Raw genomic sequence first — 18,064 nt, forward strand, 5'->3', positions numbered from 1 at the left:
ATGTAATCCATTAACCCCCATCTTAAACCTTCTTTAGCTGCTGCATGGGAGTTCAGTCTCTGGCTACTGCTCAGTTTTGCTACACACTTGCAGAGCTATGAGGGTTGCAAAGACCGCTTCATAATGCATGGAGCCCAGCCAGGCACTGTATCCTGCAATTCCCAGAAGGCTGAGAGTGAAATATGCTCACTCTGCATGGTATCTGAGCATGATTCTGGGTTTTGAGGATAAAACCTGACATCCACTACAGTGGTAAATGCGGCTGTCGGAAACCAGTCTGCCACTGTTTCAGTTGCTCTGGAGAGACATTTAAAGCCGGGTCTTTCTGCCCCCTGGAATATCTCAGAACCACAGTTTCCTGTACACTCTTCCTGCTGATAGCAATACAGTGATACCACACCAAGACTTTAGTTTCCTACTCATAACAAGTTTTGCCTTAAGATTTTCCTGCCTCCACCATTTCCCCTAAGGTTCCAGATAACTAGAATCAGGGGGAGGGGATGCTATGGGAAGGTCAGCCTATAACTACTGTGCCCCAGTTTTGGGATGCCAGGCCCTAGCACTAGTACAATGCCACAAATTATGCATGTTGCACTGCTATTAGAATCTTCATCCAGGCTAGCTTTTAGGATTGGTTTTAAAGCCAATTTTTTTTCTTGGTACATTTTGGCAGATTTTGCTTTTCCACTCAGGATCTTATAGCAGAAGGAATTTTCCCCCAGGGGAAACCACTGAGTAACCTTTCACCTACTGTTGTGGTTTGTATTTTGGTTTGCTTGTATAAGCATCTGGAAATGTTTTACTAAACTTTCTCCTTGCTCTGCTGGCAAGTTGCATCCTGGTCTGTTCCTTTCAGATAATCTAGACCATCTGAATGATATGTCAGGTTGCCATCTTAAGTGCCTTTACCTGGATATATTCCACTACCCAAATGGGATTTCCCCCCCAAAGAAATGTGTTTAGGAACAGAATCTCACAGGGTTATGATATATAAAGGATTCTAATTTAGTTAAGGCGATTGAATTGATTACTTTCAGATATCTTCTTCTATAACAGCCATGATATAAATCACCCATAATATAAATGGAACGTCTGTGTTTAGAGGCTGTATATCTTTGAATTTCAGGTGGGTGGCTGTTGTCTTCAAGTGCTGCTTGTAAGCTTTCCCAAAGCATCTGGCTGGTCACTGCTGGAAATGCTATGCTGTAGATAGCAAGGCAATTCATATGTTCTATAATTAATTCTCAGTGATCAAAATCTCATTCTACAGCTCCTCCCCCAAAGCCAGGCATATAACCATATGCTTAAAATATCTGCTACCCCTGTTTTTCCAAAATGTGGTGTCTTGAGTACAACTTTTCCATGTTGTAGTATTTCTACAAGAATTTAGCCCCATTCCCCAAGATTCTGGGGGTGTTAGTCATGTGCAATTATATAGACAATTCATTGCTTTAATCTTGTTAATAGACATTTCAAGAACACACATCAAACCTCCAGTTGTTAAGCAGCACTTGCTATTGATTTCATGACAACTCTTCCTGCTATCAATTGATCTTGTTTTTGTTTTTTACAGCAGTTCAATTTTTAGGCCGGCAAATTTGGAATTAGCCAAGTTTCCAAATCCTTTTAAGTGGGAATGGGAACTGCCAATGATGTGTTATATAAAAACCATTTTAAAGATTATCATGTAATCGGTTTCAAGTAACCACTCTAGCTTTGATAGCTTATTTCAGTCCTGTAAAAAGGGGTTTGCCATCCACCAAGCAGTATGCACGTGGGAACCCCAGGCAAGCTTTTATTTTAATGAATGGAAAGGGCCCAGCAGAAGCCCTTGGTGGGCTAGGTGCAAAGTGATCCAATGTTACCGCAACTGTAAATTTAAAATCCTTTTAATAGAGAGGGAATGTGGGTGTGAAATTTCAAGTCATGTCACTAAAAAGGAAAATGATCTTTTAGTTATGATTTGCTCTATCAAGAAAAGATCTTTGCTTTTATAATGTAATTAGCTTTTATATTTTAATACAAATACGTATGTGTTTGGGATGCAGAATTAATTCTGTGTGGATTTAACATCAAAGTCCTCTTTAACAAACAATCTGGTCATATTTGTATGTGGTATACTCACAAAAAAATCATTTTAAAAATCTAGTTCTATTCATTGTCTTCCATTATGCAATCTTCCAGTTCTTATCGTTGCTTGCTCTTGGAGAATTGATAGCAAACCAGACAATTAAAATCTTACATTAGGAATGCTATGTTTGGACCTGGGGATGCCTCATTTCACCTACTTCTGAACAATATTGCAGAGATATGTGGGTATTTTTGGCACTTAAAGATTCTTTAAAAAGCTGTAGTGTTTCCACTAACATTAAAAAAAACAAACAAACTAGGTTCTTGCTTTCACTGTTTAATAGAAGTACAATTTGCTGTAATTCACAGGAAAGGAATTCGTACTCATACTAATGTATTGTGATGGCTTCTTTCAGGGTATCCTCAGCATATTCGTGATGCAACTTCTGATTTCGCTATTCATCAGGGATTGCAGATTGGACGGCTATGTGAAATACAAGGTACAGACATGCTCCTACCTACCATACGGTCTTCTTGTTTTTTGAAAAATCCATGTTTCAATAGATTGCCCCTAAACACTTTTTAACCTCTCAATTCCCACAAGAATCCACAACAAGTTGACACTTTCCTGCTAAAGGTTTCATGATTGTCTCTCATGAGTGGGACTTATTTCCAAGTAAACATGCATAGGATTGCACTGTAATTCCCTCAGCAAATCAGAAAAATGTGCAGCCTGCAAACAGTGTTTCAGTAGCCTACATGCCCACACACTGTTTGTCACTCCTTGGTCATTTGTGTCCTAAGAGAATGGAGGAGCCAGCTTTTGGACACCTTCCCTGCCTAATCAGCTGGAGGAACCTTGTGGCAGGATTCCATGTAGGTGCAGTTCATTCTGCTTTTCTATCTTGCCCCAAGTCTCTTTCTCTGGTAGAAAGGTTCTGCAGCGCTCTCAGGGCTCAAAAAACGACACAATAGCTTCATGCAGCCAACAGATATTCGGCCCAGGCAGCCTGCTGCAGCACAAACCAAGCAGCTTTTGCCGCAGAGGTGCTCCAACAGGCATTGCAGTTTTGAAACCACAGGACCTGATGGAGTGCCTGTACCAGTACTGCACACTATGATCAGCTTCTGCACCCTTCCTCCAAGTGCCTCCAAGAGGTTCAGAGGATGGCAACAAGGGAGAGGGCCTTCCTAGTGGTGCCCCCCCCCCCCCCGACTGTGAAATGCTATCCTCAGAGAGGTCTGTCTGGGCCAACATTGCCATCTTTGGGGCATCAAGTTAAGGCTTTCCTCTACTCCCAGGCAATGGACAGCATATGATGAGGCGTTTTCGTTTTTGATCATGTCGTCGTAGTTTTATTGTCAGTTGTTTTTAACTTATTTTAACTGTTTTAAAATTTTGAATGTTAAAGGTTTAAAGTATGTTTTATCATGTTGTGGACTGCCCAGAGAGCTTTGGCTATTGGGCAGTATAGAAATGCAATGAATCAATGAATGAGGGTTATTCTAAAAGCAGTTTGCGATAGAGCATTGTGGGTGGGACTTGCAGTTCAAAGATCTAGAGGTACCCAAGTGCTTAGGTGGGCCTGAAGCAGCTCTTTGAATCTGTGACAAACTGGTATGTCTGCACCTCCACCCTGCGAGGTAGGACTGGCTGCAAGACACCCATTGTCTACTTTCCTCAGAAATAGGCTGCCACCACCCACATATGAGTAACTCTAATTGAATATTAATATTTAACTATTAAATACCTGGATACATTGGAATCCAGACATATAGTTTTATATATGGAGATGGATGGCCCTCTTTTCCAGAGCTTCCTTTAAACTCTTTAACAACCAAGATAGCATGTTCACTAAGCAATCTAGCACATGAGTAAGGCCAACTCCAGGCTAGGCAAGACAATCAAATCAGCTCCACTTTCCAATTAAATATATTTATTAAAGAACCAAGCAGAGAGAAGTTCAGAAATAGTCAGTGGCTTTTAAAAATAAAATGAAACATCCACCTAGCTCACTAATCCTTAATTCCCAAGAACCTAAGATTAATTTACCAAAGCTGTTCAGTGTGGGGAAGCAGTATCCCCCCTGGACATCCAGAGCGTGGAAGAATTTTGCCGTGACTCTTTGCCAACCACCCAAAAGACAAAGAAAAGGTTTCACAATACCAGTATTTCTGTGGGGGCTGGACAGCTCCCAGAGAGGAAGAATTCAAACTGATCAGTCCTTCAGGTGCAGGGCCTACTTAGCAGAGTACTGAATCAGTCTGGAATGTGTATACAAAGGCAGAGTTTGGGATCTATCACCAGCTGATGGTGCTTGGTATGTTCTTTGGTAGAAGATCTTTCCAGGAGAAGGGGAGTGGGCGGGGAGGGGCGGGGCGGGGCAGGGTGGTTGGTTCATCACAGGTCCCCTGCCAGGGTTTTGCCATTCTGTCTTTAAAATATAGCTGGTAAGTTTTTTCCTCTTTGTGGCAGCCCTTCCTAAGCAGAGCAACAAAAAATATTAATTTGCCAGTGGCCAACTTTGCTGGCTCCCTAGAATGACATACTTTACATGATTCATTTATATTTCAGCATCATTATTATTTCATAAATGCCATTTAGGAAGTTTGCACAAAAATGTATTCTGAAAATTTATAGGAGCCTAAAATAATCACTTAATTGCCTTTATATATTATGAAGGCGCTAATGTTGTTTTGTCCTCAGTACGGTTCTTTTATGTTGTAGTGTTTATTTTAGGAAAGATTTGTTACTTCTGAATGACTTAGAAAGTGAGAGGCAGCATGTAACCACACACTTCCGCTTGGAAGGTTTGCAGTTTCTTGTATTAAAAATCTTCCCCACCCTTCATTTGTTTGTTATATCTGTATCCCATCTTTCTCCAAGCAACCTCCTAGGAAGTATTAAAATATTACCTCGTCGAGCAGCCACTTGGTTTGCTGATGCATTCAGACTAGGCCTCCAGAATGGACCTGCATGTTGACAGAGAATAGTTGCAAAGTAGTAACACAGCAGCCTGCAGCACTGTTATTTATTATTTTCATTCTTCATATAGCACCAATGATGTGGAGGGTGCTTTACAGTGTACAAGAGGAAAGATCCCTGCCCTGAGGAGCTTACAATCTATAATTCAGCATGGTGGAGATGATGGAGGAAAGGGCAATGTCCTCTTTGATGTACAGAGCAGCACTGCCTCCAGTATACCCTTCCTTGCCCTTCCTATAGCGTTTGTATCCAGAGATGACCATATCCCACTGGCTCTCTCCATTCCACCAGATTTCTGTTTTGCCCACTATATGTTCTCCTTTAAAACCAAGGACTCCAACTCCCCCATCTTGGCTCATATCCTTCTAGCATTAGTATAGAAACACCTCTGTATGGCGTCCCTCTCCAAATGTCTCTGTTGTGTGCATTTCCCCCTATAGCGCTTTGAGCTCTTTGACTGGCTGCCATGTTCTACTGAATGCTTGTGGCCTCTTTCTACACTGTCTCCATTTGAAGATCAACTTTTTTCATCTTAATCCCCTAGCAATGATTCATCCCAGGCCCAAAGCTCTCCAGCTCCTGTCAGCTTTCCCCCAGGGGGTCAGTTTTAAAAGCTGTACTGCCACCTTTTAGAAGTTAAGCACTAGCAGTCTTGTTCCATTCTGTTTCAAAAAGAGCCTGTTCCTTTTATACAGGCTTGGGTTGTTCCCAAATATTCCTAGTGCCTAACAGATTGAAACCCCACCTCCCTACAGCACCATCTCACCCACGCATTAAGACCCCTCACCTTCATCTGTCTAGCTGGCCCTGTGTGTGGAAGAGGTAGCATTTCAAATAACTTTAACTTGGAGGTTCTGGCTTTCAGCCTCCTACCTAGCAACCTAAATTTGGCTTCCAGGACTTCACGAATATATTTCCCCACGTCATTGATGCTGACGTGCACCATGACTCCTGATTCCACCTCAGCGCTTTCAGGCTATCAAGACAATGTAGAGTCTGACAAGATTGGAGAACATCCAAAATAACCCAGTGGAAAAGAAAGGACATGTTTCAGGATGTAGGACAATAAAGTTTTATTCTTCAAAGTAGCCAAATGTGTTTTGGCCTGTGGCATATATTTCCAGGCCTTCTTCAAGGGATAAATCCAGTCACAGGATTTATTCTTGGAGACATCTTTTCAGGGATCTCTGCAAGCTATTTACAAATTTTAACCCCTGAAGAAGGCCCAGAAATATATGTCAGTGTCAGGCTTGCCTTTCTGACACATTCTGGCAACCCAACACAGGACACAAATAACAGCGAAATTCTTTATTGCAACAGATCAGGTTACACAGACCAGCTTTGCAGAGCTCGCAGCAAAGCTTACAGCATATCTGGACCCCCAGTAAATCAGATAGCCCAAGCAGAGGCTATTGGCGTGTTGCTTTGTTCAAGAGAAAGTTCCAAGGTTAGAATCCACACAATGTCAGAGTTCAAGTCCAGCAATATATTCCAAGTTGGTCTTAATGATACAGAATTCAAAGCAGACAACAAGGTACATGAAAGGGCCGGGCAAGAAAGTATTCCAAGCAATTGAGACATGGTTCCCAGCAAAGGCTCTTCAACCTCTTGTGCCTGCTTAAATTCAAAGGACGGGCTACTAAAGCTCCACTTTTAATGATCTATCCTGAACCTGACCCATAAGTGAGCACAGAGTCTAAGAAGGCATCTTGCTTCAGCTCTCTTCAGTTGACACTGTAACCTGGGAGACACCCCCGAGTCCCCCTTCCCTGCAGAGCCCTCCTCCTGCTCGGTTCTCACAAGCCCAGGCTGCGAATCAGAGGCCTCGCTCAAGGCCAGATCTTGCAGCTGTGGCTGAAAGGCGGCATCACCCTCCTTTAGCCTGCAATGAGGCGGGAAGCTAGGCAGAGCTGAGCTCCCCGGCTCCAAGCTTCCCACAACTGGACTCGGTTCTGAGCCGTCCTGGTTTGACTCTGAATAATCATCCTGGCCTAACTCTGAGTCAGACACTTGCTCCACAGCTGTAGGGCCCACAGCGCTTGGGTGAGGCCTGACAGCCACAGGGCTGAAACGTGTTGGGCTACTCTGAAGAATCAAAGCTCGTTTTCCTACATCCTGAGACTTGTTTTCTCTTTCCCATCATACCTAGATAATGCGCAGTATCCACAACCTTTGCACCAATGAGGCAATTCACCATGTGGCCTACATGCCTGTCACGAACCCAGTTGTCTGTGTCTCTAATGATAGAATTGCCTACCGCCACAAGTTCCCTGCCTCCTGGAGGCATATCAGCATGAGATGATACCCGTTCATCCCCCAGGGCATGGGTCCCTTTCAAGGGATCATTTCGTTCTTTCCCCAAGACCCAGCGGAAGAGGTGTCTCCTTGGGAGTGGGGCGCTACTCTCCTGTCCTCACATGCCTCATCCACCAACCTTGCTGCCTCTCTCAGCTTCTCTGGGGGGAATCTCCACAGCAACGGGTTTAGTTCACTCTCTACTTCATTGCGGTTTTTACTTGAGTTGAATCAGCTCCATCTGGGGACATACAGGGGCCGAAAACCCAGATTATCCCAAAGCCAGCCCTGGGCAGGTCAGGCGCAGTTTACTGTGAATTGTTTGAGTGGCTACTGGGTGGAGTCTCGTCCTCGTCATCATTTAGAGAGCCTGTTCCTTCCTTCCCACTCTCACCTTGTTCCGCCCCTTCTGCTTTCTCTGGCCAGTGTGTGTGTTAATGCCCCCACCCTCCCCAACCTATGTCTGACCCTCTCCCACCTATTTTTTAAACATTTATGTACCCTCCAAAACCGCAATAGCACAATAGCAACAGGACTAAATGCGACCCCTCACATTACCCCATTAGTGGGGATGCTCAAATCACTCATTCACCTTAGGTAGCCTGCTTTCAGTCTTTAACATTCCCCCCTTCTGTGCATGTTTACTCAGAAGTAAGAAATAAATCTCGCTCCCCTGCAGTGAAAAGGTTAAAGGCTAACTGTAGTAACTCACCCTAAAGTGCTCTTTCGCTTCTTCGCTGTGCTCTTAAATCACGATTGCGAAGTTGTGCTTCTTTGATGTTCTGTAGTTTCTCTGTTATGTAAAGACTTCTTTGTGAACCCAGTCCTCCAGTGCTTCCTGCCCCCACCCCAGTTTCGCCACATCCCAGCAATCTGCTTCGAGTTCAGCCTTCAAATTCAGATTTCAGCTTGCCCATTTGGGAAGGGATTCTACTTCTCGTTGTTGTTGTTATTAAATGTTCCTCTTTTTATTTCTCAGAACTCCTCTGGGAGATGTTGGCTGCAATTCTAAACCCACTTATAGGGGAGGAAGCCTCATTGAACCCAGGGCTTACTTCTGAGTAGAGATGCATAGGATTGCAATGTTCCCCATTTCTAGCTCTCCCCCCACTCCAATTTCATGGCATCCTAGCAGTCTGCTGCAGAGTTACTGCTCCCCACCCCATTTTTCCCCATGTGTGTACTACTACTTTTGCCTACTGCTTCCACCACCCTCTCTTTCTCCCTTTCTCCTTCCCCCTGCAATGAGAAGGCAAGATTGTTACTGCGATCAAGCTGAGAAGTGATTTTACACTGCAAGACAGTGAGATTTATTTCTTACTTCTGAGTAAACATGCACAGAATGGGGGGGGGGTGTTAAAGATTGAAACCAGGCTCCACTCACCCCAAGGCAGCTGTGGTTGGTGAAACTGGTGTGCTTACTGTAGGTTCACGATGGAGTGGCAATGCGCTATTTCGACATTGCGTTTTTAAGGGGATTTTTTTTTTAATGAGAAGCTGCTAAGCAGAGCACACCTATACTTTCAGGGGGGTGGCCACCAGTGGTAGGCAAGATGAAGTAAATACCATGAAGTAGCTCAGAACTTGGGAAGGGCCAGCTGCAAAATGGCAGAAACATCGGGGAAACACAGAAAGGGGAAACATTGGGGGAACACCCCATGACTGGGGTCAGTGAGGTCATGGCCAGGTGAAAGACACACCCCTAGGCAGGACTATCATGCCGATGTAAATACGGAGGGTTGATACACACCACAACAGAAGCACAGATGAGCTGAATTAAGGCAAACAATTAGACTAAAAGTAGTCTCAGAAAAATGGGTCTTTCTGTGAAAATCTCTGGGATGGCTGCAAGCTGGCCATGATGTCATGTGCCCCGAACAACCTCCAAATGCAGCCAACTTGCAGTAAATCGCTTGTGGAGACACCCCCCAGATCAGGTGCCTTGGCCTTAAGAGAATGAACTCGTTCCCTGATAGCCAGGGCCTGATTGCACTGAGCACAGCACCACAATCTCTGTCCAGCAGTCAGATAGTCATGCGTTTGACACTTTGTGCAATACCCTACATAGCCCCTGCTATTTATTTGGGAATCTATATATTGCCCTTCAAAAAAAATTCTCATTTGGCTGGGAGTCCTTTAACATGAACCCTGGGGAAAGAAAACTGGGTCCAGCTAGAGAGACTAGCTGTAGGATATAAACACTCCTGTCTCAGGAGTGGAAGAGTTGAATCCTGCATCTTTGAGATGCCAAGTACCAATAAATAGACTGCCCCCTTTGGAGCCACAAGCAGAATGCTCATCTCCTACAAGAATTCCTTCAGGGGGGATCCCAACAGCACCGTGTTGTGTTGTGCCTTTGTCAGAAATACACATGAGGAATCCTCTATGACCAGACTGTGAGTTGCTTAAGACACAGGTCTGACCAAGTCCAAGCAGTGTACGAAATGGCTCTTTCTGCAGGCTTTTCAGAGCAATTCCTACCAATATTAAAGCAGGTCACCTGGCTAAGTCTCTGTGCAAGACCCCTGAAGTTCTCAGACCAATTGTCCCCCAACTTATTTTTTGTGGATTTCATTCTAAAAATTCCCTGTTCCTCTGGCTTGCTGTCTTCTGTCCAGAGAGAGAGAGAGAGAGAGCGAGAGCGAGCAGGATGGAGTGGTAGGGAGAGATAAAAAGTTAAAGGGATTTGTAAAGGGTTTTGGAGGGTACGTAACCACCCTCTATCAGGGTGGTTATAAACAGTGATCCTGACAAACAGTGTTATCTTTATACCAATAATTAATAGTGAATCTCTACATGTTTTTTTTAAAGATTCTAATGTGGACGTCATCTATGTTTGCCCCCTTCGAATGAGCGAGGAGATGCTGCAATATTACAATAAACTCTTGGGTCTGCAGCCAGCCGTTAGATCTGGGAACCCCGAGGACATTACTGACCTGCAGGACAGGTTCAAAATCCTCACCCCTGAAGCCATAAACAGCTTCCCTGTGAGTTTGTATCTTCTAATTACTACAGCTGGGGGGAATGCCGTAAAATTAAATTGGAAATTTTATAACTTGCAATGCTCTGGTACCCATCAGTGAAATATTATTGCAAGTTTTAAGAGCTTCACAGATTAAGTGACTAGTTAAGAGCGTTGGAAATAAATACTGTGGTTTAGCTTTGCAGGCTGAAAGCTGAGCTGAGCTAAGCCCTTCTCCACTGCACCCTGCCCAACATTGGGCCCCATCTAGAACTCTGAACTTAAGGGATTTATAGTGTGATGGAAAGCAGAACACTCAAAATGCTTCTCCTGCTCAAACTTTCCTTCTTTGCAGCTGTGAAGATAGTTGTTCCCTCACTCACTCACTCTTGTTTTTATTGTGGCAAAATCCAATTTAGAACTCTTTTTTCCCTTGGATTGTTTAATGGCTTTAATTGAGAGGTGTTAGATATGTCTGTTGTTTTGAACCCATGTAGCCATTTTTAATTCTCTGGAACACACTCCAAAAGGATGACCCTCCCCCCAAAATTATCCAGCCCCTCCAACTACTGTACTCTTGATTTTTAAAGTGCTTTTGACAAAGCTGCAATGCAGTAAGCTCATTTATGGCAGGGAGTGTTGGGGTGGTCCTTTGGTCCTTTGAAATTCACAGAAACTCAGCTGAAAGTGGTGATCTTGGCTATATCAGATCAAATCAGTGCTCAAATCAGTCCCGCCCAGGTTTTCTTGAAATAGAAAACATATTTCGCTGCAAGAGTCTGGTGAGGTCATTGTTTGTACTATAAAACTATGATGCCTCACCATATGAGAACTCTTTACGTACTGTTATCACAACATGCACATTTGTCAGCTCTTAAATTTTGCCCTATTATAAGCATGTTCTTTCAGTTCAGCCAATCCATGCTTTTCACACTGACCTAGCTCAAATAAGCCTTGACTTAGTGGTTCAGTCCAATACAGTGTTTCTCACATCAGCCTCAATTTTACAGAACATGTCTGTGCACATTGGCCCTAAGGATGTAAGCAGTACTGCTGGCATATGTGGGGTTATTCACCATCACAGGCAAAAGTGTGTGTATATATTTGGAGGAGGAAGGCTGAGTGCTGGATACCTTGCATAAGCAGGACATGAACGCCTTGCCACAGAGCCACAGACCATTGTACTGAAGCTGTAAAATTGCACATTTTATCAGGTGTACTTAACAATGAGTAAGGCAGAGTTGAGTAGCAGTGTGAATTATATCATTAGCAATTAATCTGTGCAAAAACCTAGACGGAGTTCTACAAAGTAAGCCATTAAGAAACAAAATAACCAGACCAAAACCAGATTTCTTTGAAGCCTCAGGGCTAGGCTCTATAAAACTTTACATGCCAAAAGGGGCTTTGGGCTTGGATTTCTCAAACAGCAGTCCCAGATGCCACATGGCAAATTGCTTTTAAAATCTCAGGGACTTTAAAAAGTAGATGGTGATATGACACAGGAGAGCTGCTATTTTAAGAAAAATGTAAAAAAACCCAAAAACTGCTGGGTATGCCCAAACCCTTGGGCATATTGAAAATGGGTTTTTAGATTCCACTCCAAATGTTAGACTTTAGCACAGTGCTGTTAATCTTTTCCAGATATATCTCTTATCTTTGAAATGAATAGGAGATGGGCTCGTGCATAACGTCCATTCATTCTAAGGGAGGTTGCACAAGAGATCCTCCCAGAGGATTCTTACTAATCTAAATATTAAGATTTCTATAAGCGAGGTACATGACTGGAAATTTTTTAAATCTTAGTAAAGTCTTATTTATTTGAGCTTTCTTTTGCCAGATTACTCCATATGGTCATCCTTTTTGTCAATCTATTTCTAGGTATCCATTTTCTTTCTGTCCCTTCCCTATTTTGGACACACCTGTATTGCAGACACAGATCTTTTTCACACAAGACAGACAGACAATATAGGTGGGCCACTAAGTATATTATTAAGAAGGAGTTGCAGCCAATCACAGCTCCCTGATGAATGCAGCAGCACAATACACATGTTTGCAAGCATATATTTGTCACATTCACACTTTACTTTTTAGGTGTACGCCTAGAAAGATAATGTATGAAGCAGCCCAAACCTATATCTTCCAATGTTTCTAAATAACCAGAATTCTCCCATATTTGACTTGGATGAACATTGCAATAAAGGCCAGTGTTTAAATGAAAATGTTTATCCTGTGGCATATGACCTGTAAAAGAGGTTTTGTAAATCAAAGTGTTTAGATCAGAAAGAACCATTTAAGTTGCTGCTCCCCATAAGATGAAATATAGGCCCAGCTATGGGGTGGGGATTCTTCATTTTTTGAATTGATTTTTCCCCCTGATGCGGTAGAATCAAACTATGCCAGAAGTGTTGAGATGAATCACCGTTATCCAAAGGCCGCAAGCCTCTCTTCCGAGTGACAGAAGGAGAATTCCGCGTGGATCAAATAAATACAGATGTGTAGTAATTAGTTCTATTCCCAGTGAGCCCATTTCCAACACACTAAAGATGTGAGCGATTATGGAGCCTCACCCCAACAGCTTTTATCAATTTAAACTGCTACGCTACAGGATAGGTCATAACCCAGCCTGCTATTAATAATGTATTTATTGCACTCAACATTATAAATTAGCTTTGTGGAAGAAAGAGAAAGAACACCTCTTAACGAGACTAATGTGATCTTCATACAGAACCGCCCCATGTCCCTGGCTACCTTCTTGAAGTACAGCCCCAAGACAATCAAACGGATCAGAAACCTGATCCAGGGTAAAGAGGCCTATATTGTTGGAGGGCTTCTGAACCAAGATGACCTGGAAGTGGCTGATGCGTTAGATGTGCCCATTTGTGGCTCTGACCCGGAAGTGGCTCATCTCTACAGTTCCAAGTCAGGAAGCAAAAGAGTATTTGCTGCTGCTTGCGTGCCAATGCCACCGGGGCAATATGACATCTACAACAGGCAGCAGGTAAGAGCGGCTGCAGTTTTGGCAATTTGGGAATTCCAGTTAGAAGGATCATTCAAATGCCTGGTTGTCCCTAGTCAGGTCTTACTTTGTTGGTCAGGGCTTAACTTGTGGCAGGGCTCACCCAGGACTGAGCCTCGGAAATCATTTTCAGTGCCAGAGCTCAGCCCTTGAATCTGTGAGTGGATTACTAATGCCTTTGCCAATGAGCATTATGGCTGAACGGGGATTTACTTGAGTTTTGCTTGCCCATGTCCAACAACCTATCTGTAACACCACACTGACTCTCATGCATGACTTTAACAAGAATTACAGCCTGGCTGATACCTTTTAATCCTGAATACATTTGCTTGGAAATAAGTTATGTGGAAATGGATGGGACCTTCTTCCAAGTAACAATGCTTAGGATTGGGGTGGTTGTTGCTGACTGCTAGCATTCGCTTTAGCGTTAGTCTGCACAATAACTCACAAGTTATTTATTTATTTATTACATTTCTGTACCACCTATTAGCCAAAGCTCTCTGGGCAGCTCACAAAAATAAAACTTACAATCATAAAATATTATGGCATAGTAAAACATAATGTGAAACCATATCTTTAAAACAAAATAAAACCAAAGTAGGAACCAGCATAAAAGCCAACAATAGTGCAAAGAACTGAAGGACTAAAAAGCCTAGGAAAATAAAACAGTCTTCTCCTGGGGTCAAAAAGACCACCATGTAAGTGCCAGGTGAGCCTCTCCGGAGAGGGCATTCAACAATTAGGGTGCCAGCACTGAAAAGGCCCTCTCCGTAGTAGCCACCTGCCTCTCCTCACTTGGCAGGGGCACCTGAAGAAGGCCCTCTGAGGATGATCTTAGAGTCCAGGCAAGTATATATGGAAGGGTACACTCCTTCGAGTAACCTGGCCCTAAGCCATTTAGGGCTTTGTAGGTTAATATCAGCACTTTGAATTGGGCCTGAAGATGGACTGGCAGCCAGTGCAGATCATAAAGCACTGGCATAATATGATCATATCAGCCGGTCCCCATTAACAATCTTGCTGCCCTGTTTTGGACCGGCTGAAGTTGTCAAAGGCAGTCCCACCTGTAACACATTGTTGTAATCCAACCGGGACAGCATGGGTAACTAGGCTATCTCTGTCCAGGTAAGATCGTAGTTGGTATATCAGCCTAAGCTGATAAAAGGTGCTTTGTGCCACCAAGGCCACCGGTGCCTCCAATGACAGTGCTGGATCCAAGAGCACCCTCAGACCACGAACCTGATCCTTTAGGGGGAGTGCACCCTGCTCCAGACCAGGCTGAATATTACTCATCTGGGTAGAAGAACATCCACTAACAGTACCTCCATCTTGTCTGGATTGAGCCTCAGTGTATTGACCCGCATCCAGTCCATTATCACATCAGGGCACTGATTCAGAACAGCTGCTGCTTCGCCTGGATTTGCTGAAAAGGAGAGAGAGAGAGAGAGAGAGAGAGAGAGAGCTTGGTGTCATCTGCATATTGGTGACACCTCATTCCATATCTCCAGATAACCTCCCCAGCAGGTAAACAGCATGGGGGACAAAATAGCGACCTGTGGCACCCTAAAGCATAACTGCCATGGGTAAGAGCAATAATCCCCCAGTACCACCTTCTGGAACTGGCTATCCAAATAGGAGTTGAACTACTTCAGCACAGTACCTCTAATACCCAACCCAGGTAGCCTGTCCAGAAGTATACCGTTGTTGATGGCATCAAAAGCCACTGAGAGGTCCAAGAGCATCCACAGAGCCACATTCCCTCTGTCCCTCTCTTGATAAAGGTCATCCCATAGGGTGACCAAGGCAGTTTCTATTCCAAAACCAAGCCTGAAGCCTGACTGAAATAGATCTAGATAATCAGTTTCATTCGAGAGTGTTTGGAGTTGGCCGGCAGCCACCCACTCAAGCACCTTGCCCAGGAAGGGAATGTTGGCAACCAGCCTATAGTTAACATCTTCCGGGTCCTTCACGGTATACTTCTTGAACTGTGGCCCAGCTCAGGTATATGAACTGCACTGTGATTGCTAATCAAACATAACTGCATAGAGGCAGCTCCATGTGGCACACGGGCTGTGTGAGGCACTTGCTTGTGCAATTTGTAAGATTTCAGAGTTGTTGTTTAGATTTCTTAGATGCCTTTCTCAAAACAGACTCAAGGTGACTTACAACAAAATTAAAGCATACAAAATTTAAAAAGGCTCCCATCTCTTGAATCTATTTTCCCAGTTTTAGAGGAGAGTTTCCCAGATGCCAGAACAATACTGAGGCCATGTGCAACTATAGCTCTATCTAGACATAGAGGGTGTATATTGTGGCTAAGGGTCTAGAGCTGGAAGCAGGAGTCAAAAGTGTGGTCAAGGTTAGGTAATACCCTGATCAGGTAATTCTAGAAGGCCAGGCTCTGAGTTTACCAGTCCAGCTCCCAGTCAGAGATGTTCTACTGCTTGCCAGTCTCAGAGATTGATGTTGCACTCCTATTCCCTTTTTAATTTGGCACATGTAAACTTTCCCCGGACTGGAAGCATTTCCAATTCTAAATTGATTACATCTTATGATTTAAAAAAACATGAAATCATATGTATAAAGATGAGATGGAAGAGTTGTGGAGGGTAAACCAAGTTAACAAGGTAAGAACTAAAAATGGGAACTCAGATCCTGATGGGGTAAAGAGTTTTCTTGAGCATTATAGTACCAAATTACTTGCTGAAGTTGGATCATATCTGACTCAGGCCATTGCTCTTTAATGTGGAGTCATTCATGGTGTTAAAGGACTCTGGAATATCAGTAGCTATGTTGGATTTTTTTTTAGTACTCATTTATAATTTGGCACATTGTTAACTTAGAGTAGAAGCATTTCCAGTTTTAAACTGACTACATAACTAGAAGTTTCTTAGAAACAAAACCACCACCTGTTTGTGTTGCACTTTGAAAATTGCAGCCTGTGTTATATCTTCCAAAGGCAAGAATCAATAGGTTTCTTTGCTTGTTTTTGATATGAATCATAATGATTTTGGGAGGTTGTGATTACTCTTGGATTTATGAATACTGTTGGCTTTCAGAAGAGTTGCCTTTCTTTTTTTTGTGCTCATAACCGTTGGCTTGTAAACAGCGGAAGGTAACCTAATCTATTGCAAATTCCAGATGGTAGATAAAATACACATCATCATTGCTCAGAAGAAAACAAGCAATGTCTTGTCTGCACTAGATGTTTACTGCATATCAGAGCCAACTAGATATAAAACACATCTAAACTATGTTGCATACCCTGAAAAAAATACCTAGGAAAGCATGTAGGTGTTAGGGGCAGGGCTGATCTTATGATGAAGCCCAGGGATGAATGCACGCAGGATCAGGTAGAATGATAAGTAGGGTCACGCCAGGGCAATAGAATAGGTGGGAGCCAGGATGAAAGCCACAGTACAGAAAATCAAGCTCAGCTTGTCCAGACTCAGAGGGCCAAGTTCCTGAAGAAGCTGTATTTGCACCCTCACTTGATGGAACATAAATGATAGGTGGGCATCTTGCCTAGATTGGAAGGATGTGGATTGCTCAGGAAGAAAGAAGACATCTGCACTGGCAATTTCATGGACCCACTGTGGTGCAGAGTGGCTCCATCCTAGTAACATCCATTAGAATGCAGAAGCAGATGGCATAAAGTCAGCTCATCGTCAAAGCTAACCACAACTGTACGAAAGTAATATATCATGGTGTAGACATGGCCCAAGTGTTGGCTTTAATATTACTTCCTTCACTGTTACAAATTGTACCCTGCAAGCCTACTTACACATTAGCTTTCCTTTCGATTTGTTTCAGATGGTTTTTGTTTCCTGCTGTAAGCTTCATATGAAATATTGACGGGGGGTATTAAATAATCAAAGGAAGGTGACAATAATTTAAGGCACAGTTCAATTTTCACTTAAAGATAGCTCATAACTCTTTCTATTGGTGCAATCTTTACAATACTATCGACCCATTTCATTTCTGTAGGGGAGTCATCAACAGAAAACCTATTTATTGGGCTTTCAAAAGCAACAAATAACAGGACACAGAGCAAACAAATAATAATTCCATTTGTGATTGAAGTTCAAATCATAAAAAGTGTCTTAGAATCCAGAGGATTGCTGTTGTAACAAATACCTCCTAAACCAATCTCTTTTGCAGGGTTACATTCAAACCCACTAACAATGAAGCCACAAGATAGTTTTAAAAATGCCTCTTTCTATCTAGTTTAAAAAATAGGTCAATGGTAAAGCTCAAATACTGTCTGACACCACTATACAATAGCACCTCCCTCCCACTCAGTCTGCCTTCATGGTTTTGTCTATGCGTCATGCAGGACATCTCTATGGAAAAATAGGAGATGAGTTATAGATGGAGAGTGGCTTGGATGGTATCTGTGTGAACTTAAGCGAAAACCTCATGTTTTTGTCCCCAGATGGTTGAAGTCCTAAGTCAGCTGATAATAGATTACACAGAAGTGAAACGCTGGGTGTTCAAAGTGGACAACGACTTCGGGGGAAATGGTACAGCATACTGTGACATCATCGCCCATCTCAAATGCTACCGTTGGATTCTGAAGGAGAGTCATAGATACGGTCCAGAGATATGGAAGAAGAGGTGGGCTCATGTAAGTCCACAGGTCATTTCAAGGTTCTTGTATTTTTACCTACATCCAGTTTTCCCCTGTTTTAATACCGTGTGTAATTTTTATTTTATATATTTGTATAATAACCCA

General features: G+C 43.0%; 1 protein-coding gene across 4 annotated transcripts in view; it reads left to right on the forward strand.

The window, feature by feature from the left end:
• IQCH (IQ motif containing H) overlaps positions 1 to 18,064 on the forward strand; it is an 89,546-nt gene that overhangs the window by 23,279 nt on the left and 48,203 nt on the right. For all 4 annotated transcript variants that reach the window (XR_014785426.1, XM_084817507.1, XM_084817509.1 and 1 more), the window contains 4 exons: positions 2,487 to 2,570; positions 10,163 to 10,338; positions 13,039 to 13,311; positions 17,765 to 17,956. Coding sequence is in view for 3 of the 4 variants with exons in the window: in XM_084817507.1 (XP_084673633.1) it covers positions 2,487 to 2,570; positions 10,163 to 10,338; positions 13,039 to 13,311; positions 17,765 to 17,956 (725 nt within the window). In the remaining variant the exon portion in view is untranslated. The remainder of the gene's footprint in view (positions 1 to 2,486; positions 2,571 to 10,162; positions 10,339 to 13,038; positions 13,312 to 17,764; positions 17,957 to 18,064) is intronic.

This window comes from Heloderma suspectum, chromosome 11 (genome assembly GCF_057233095.1).
Source record: "Heloderma suspectum isolate Gila_16-S chromosome 11, 16-S_ref, whole genome shotgun sequence".
In the NCBI taxonomy this organism is placed as follows: Eukaryota; Metazoa; Chordata; class Lepidosauria; order Squamata; family Helodermatidae; genus Heloderma; species Heloderma suspectum.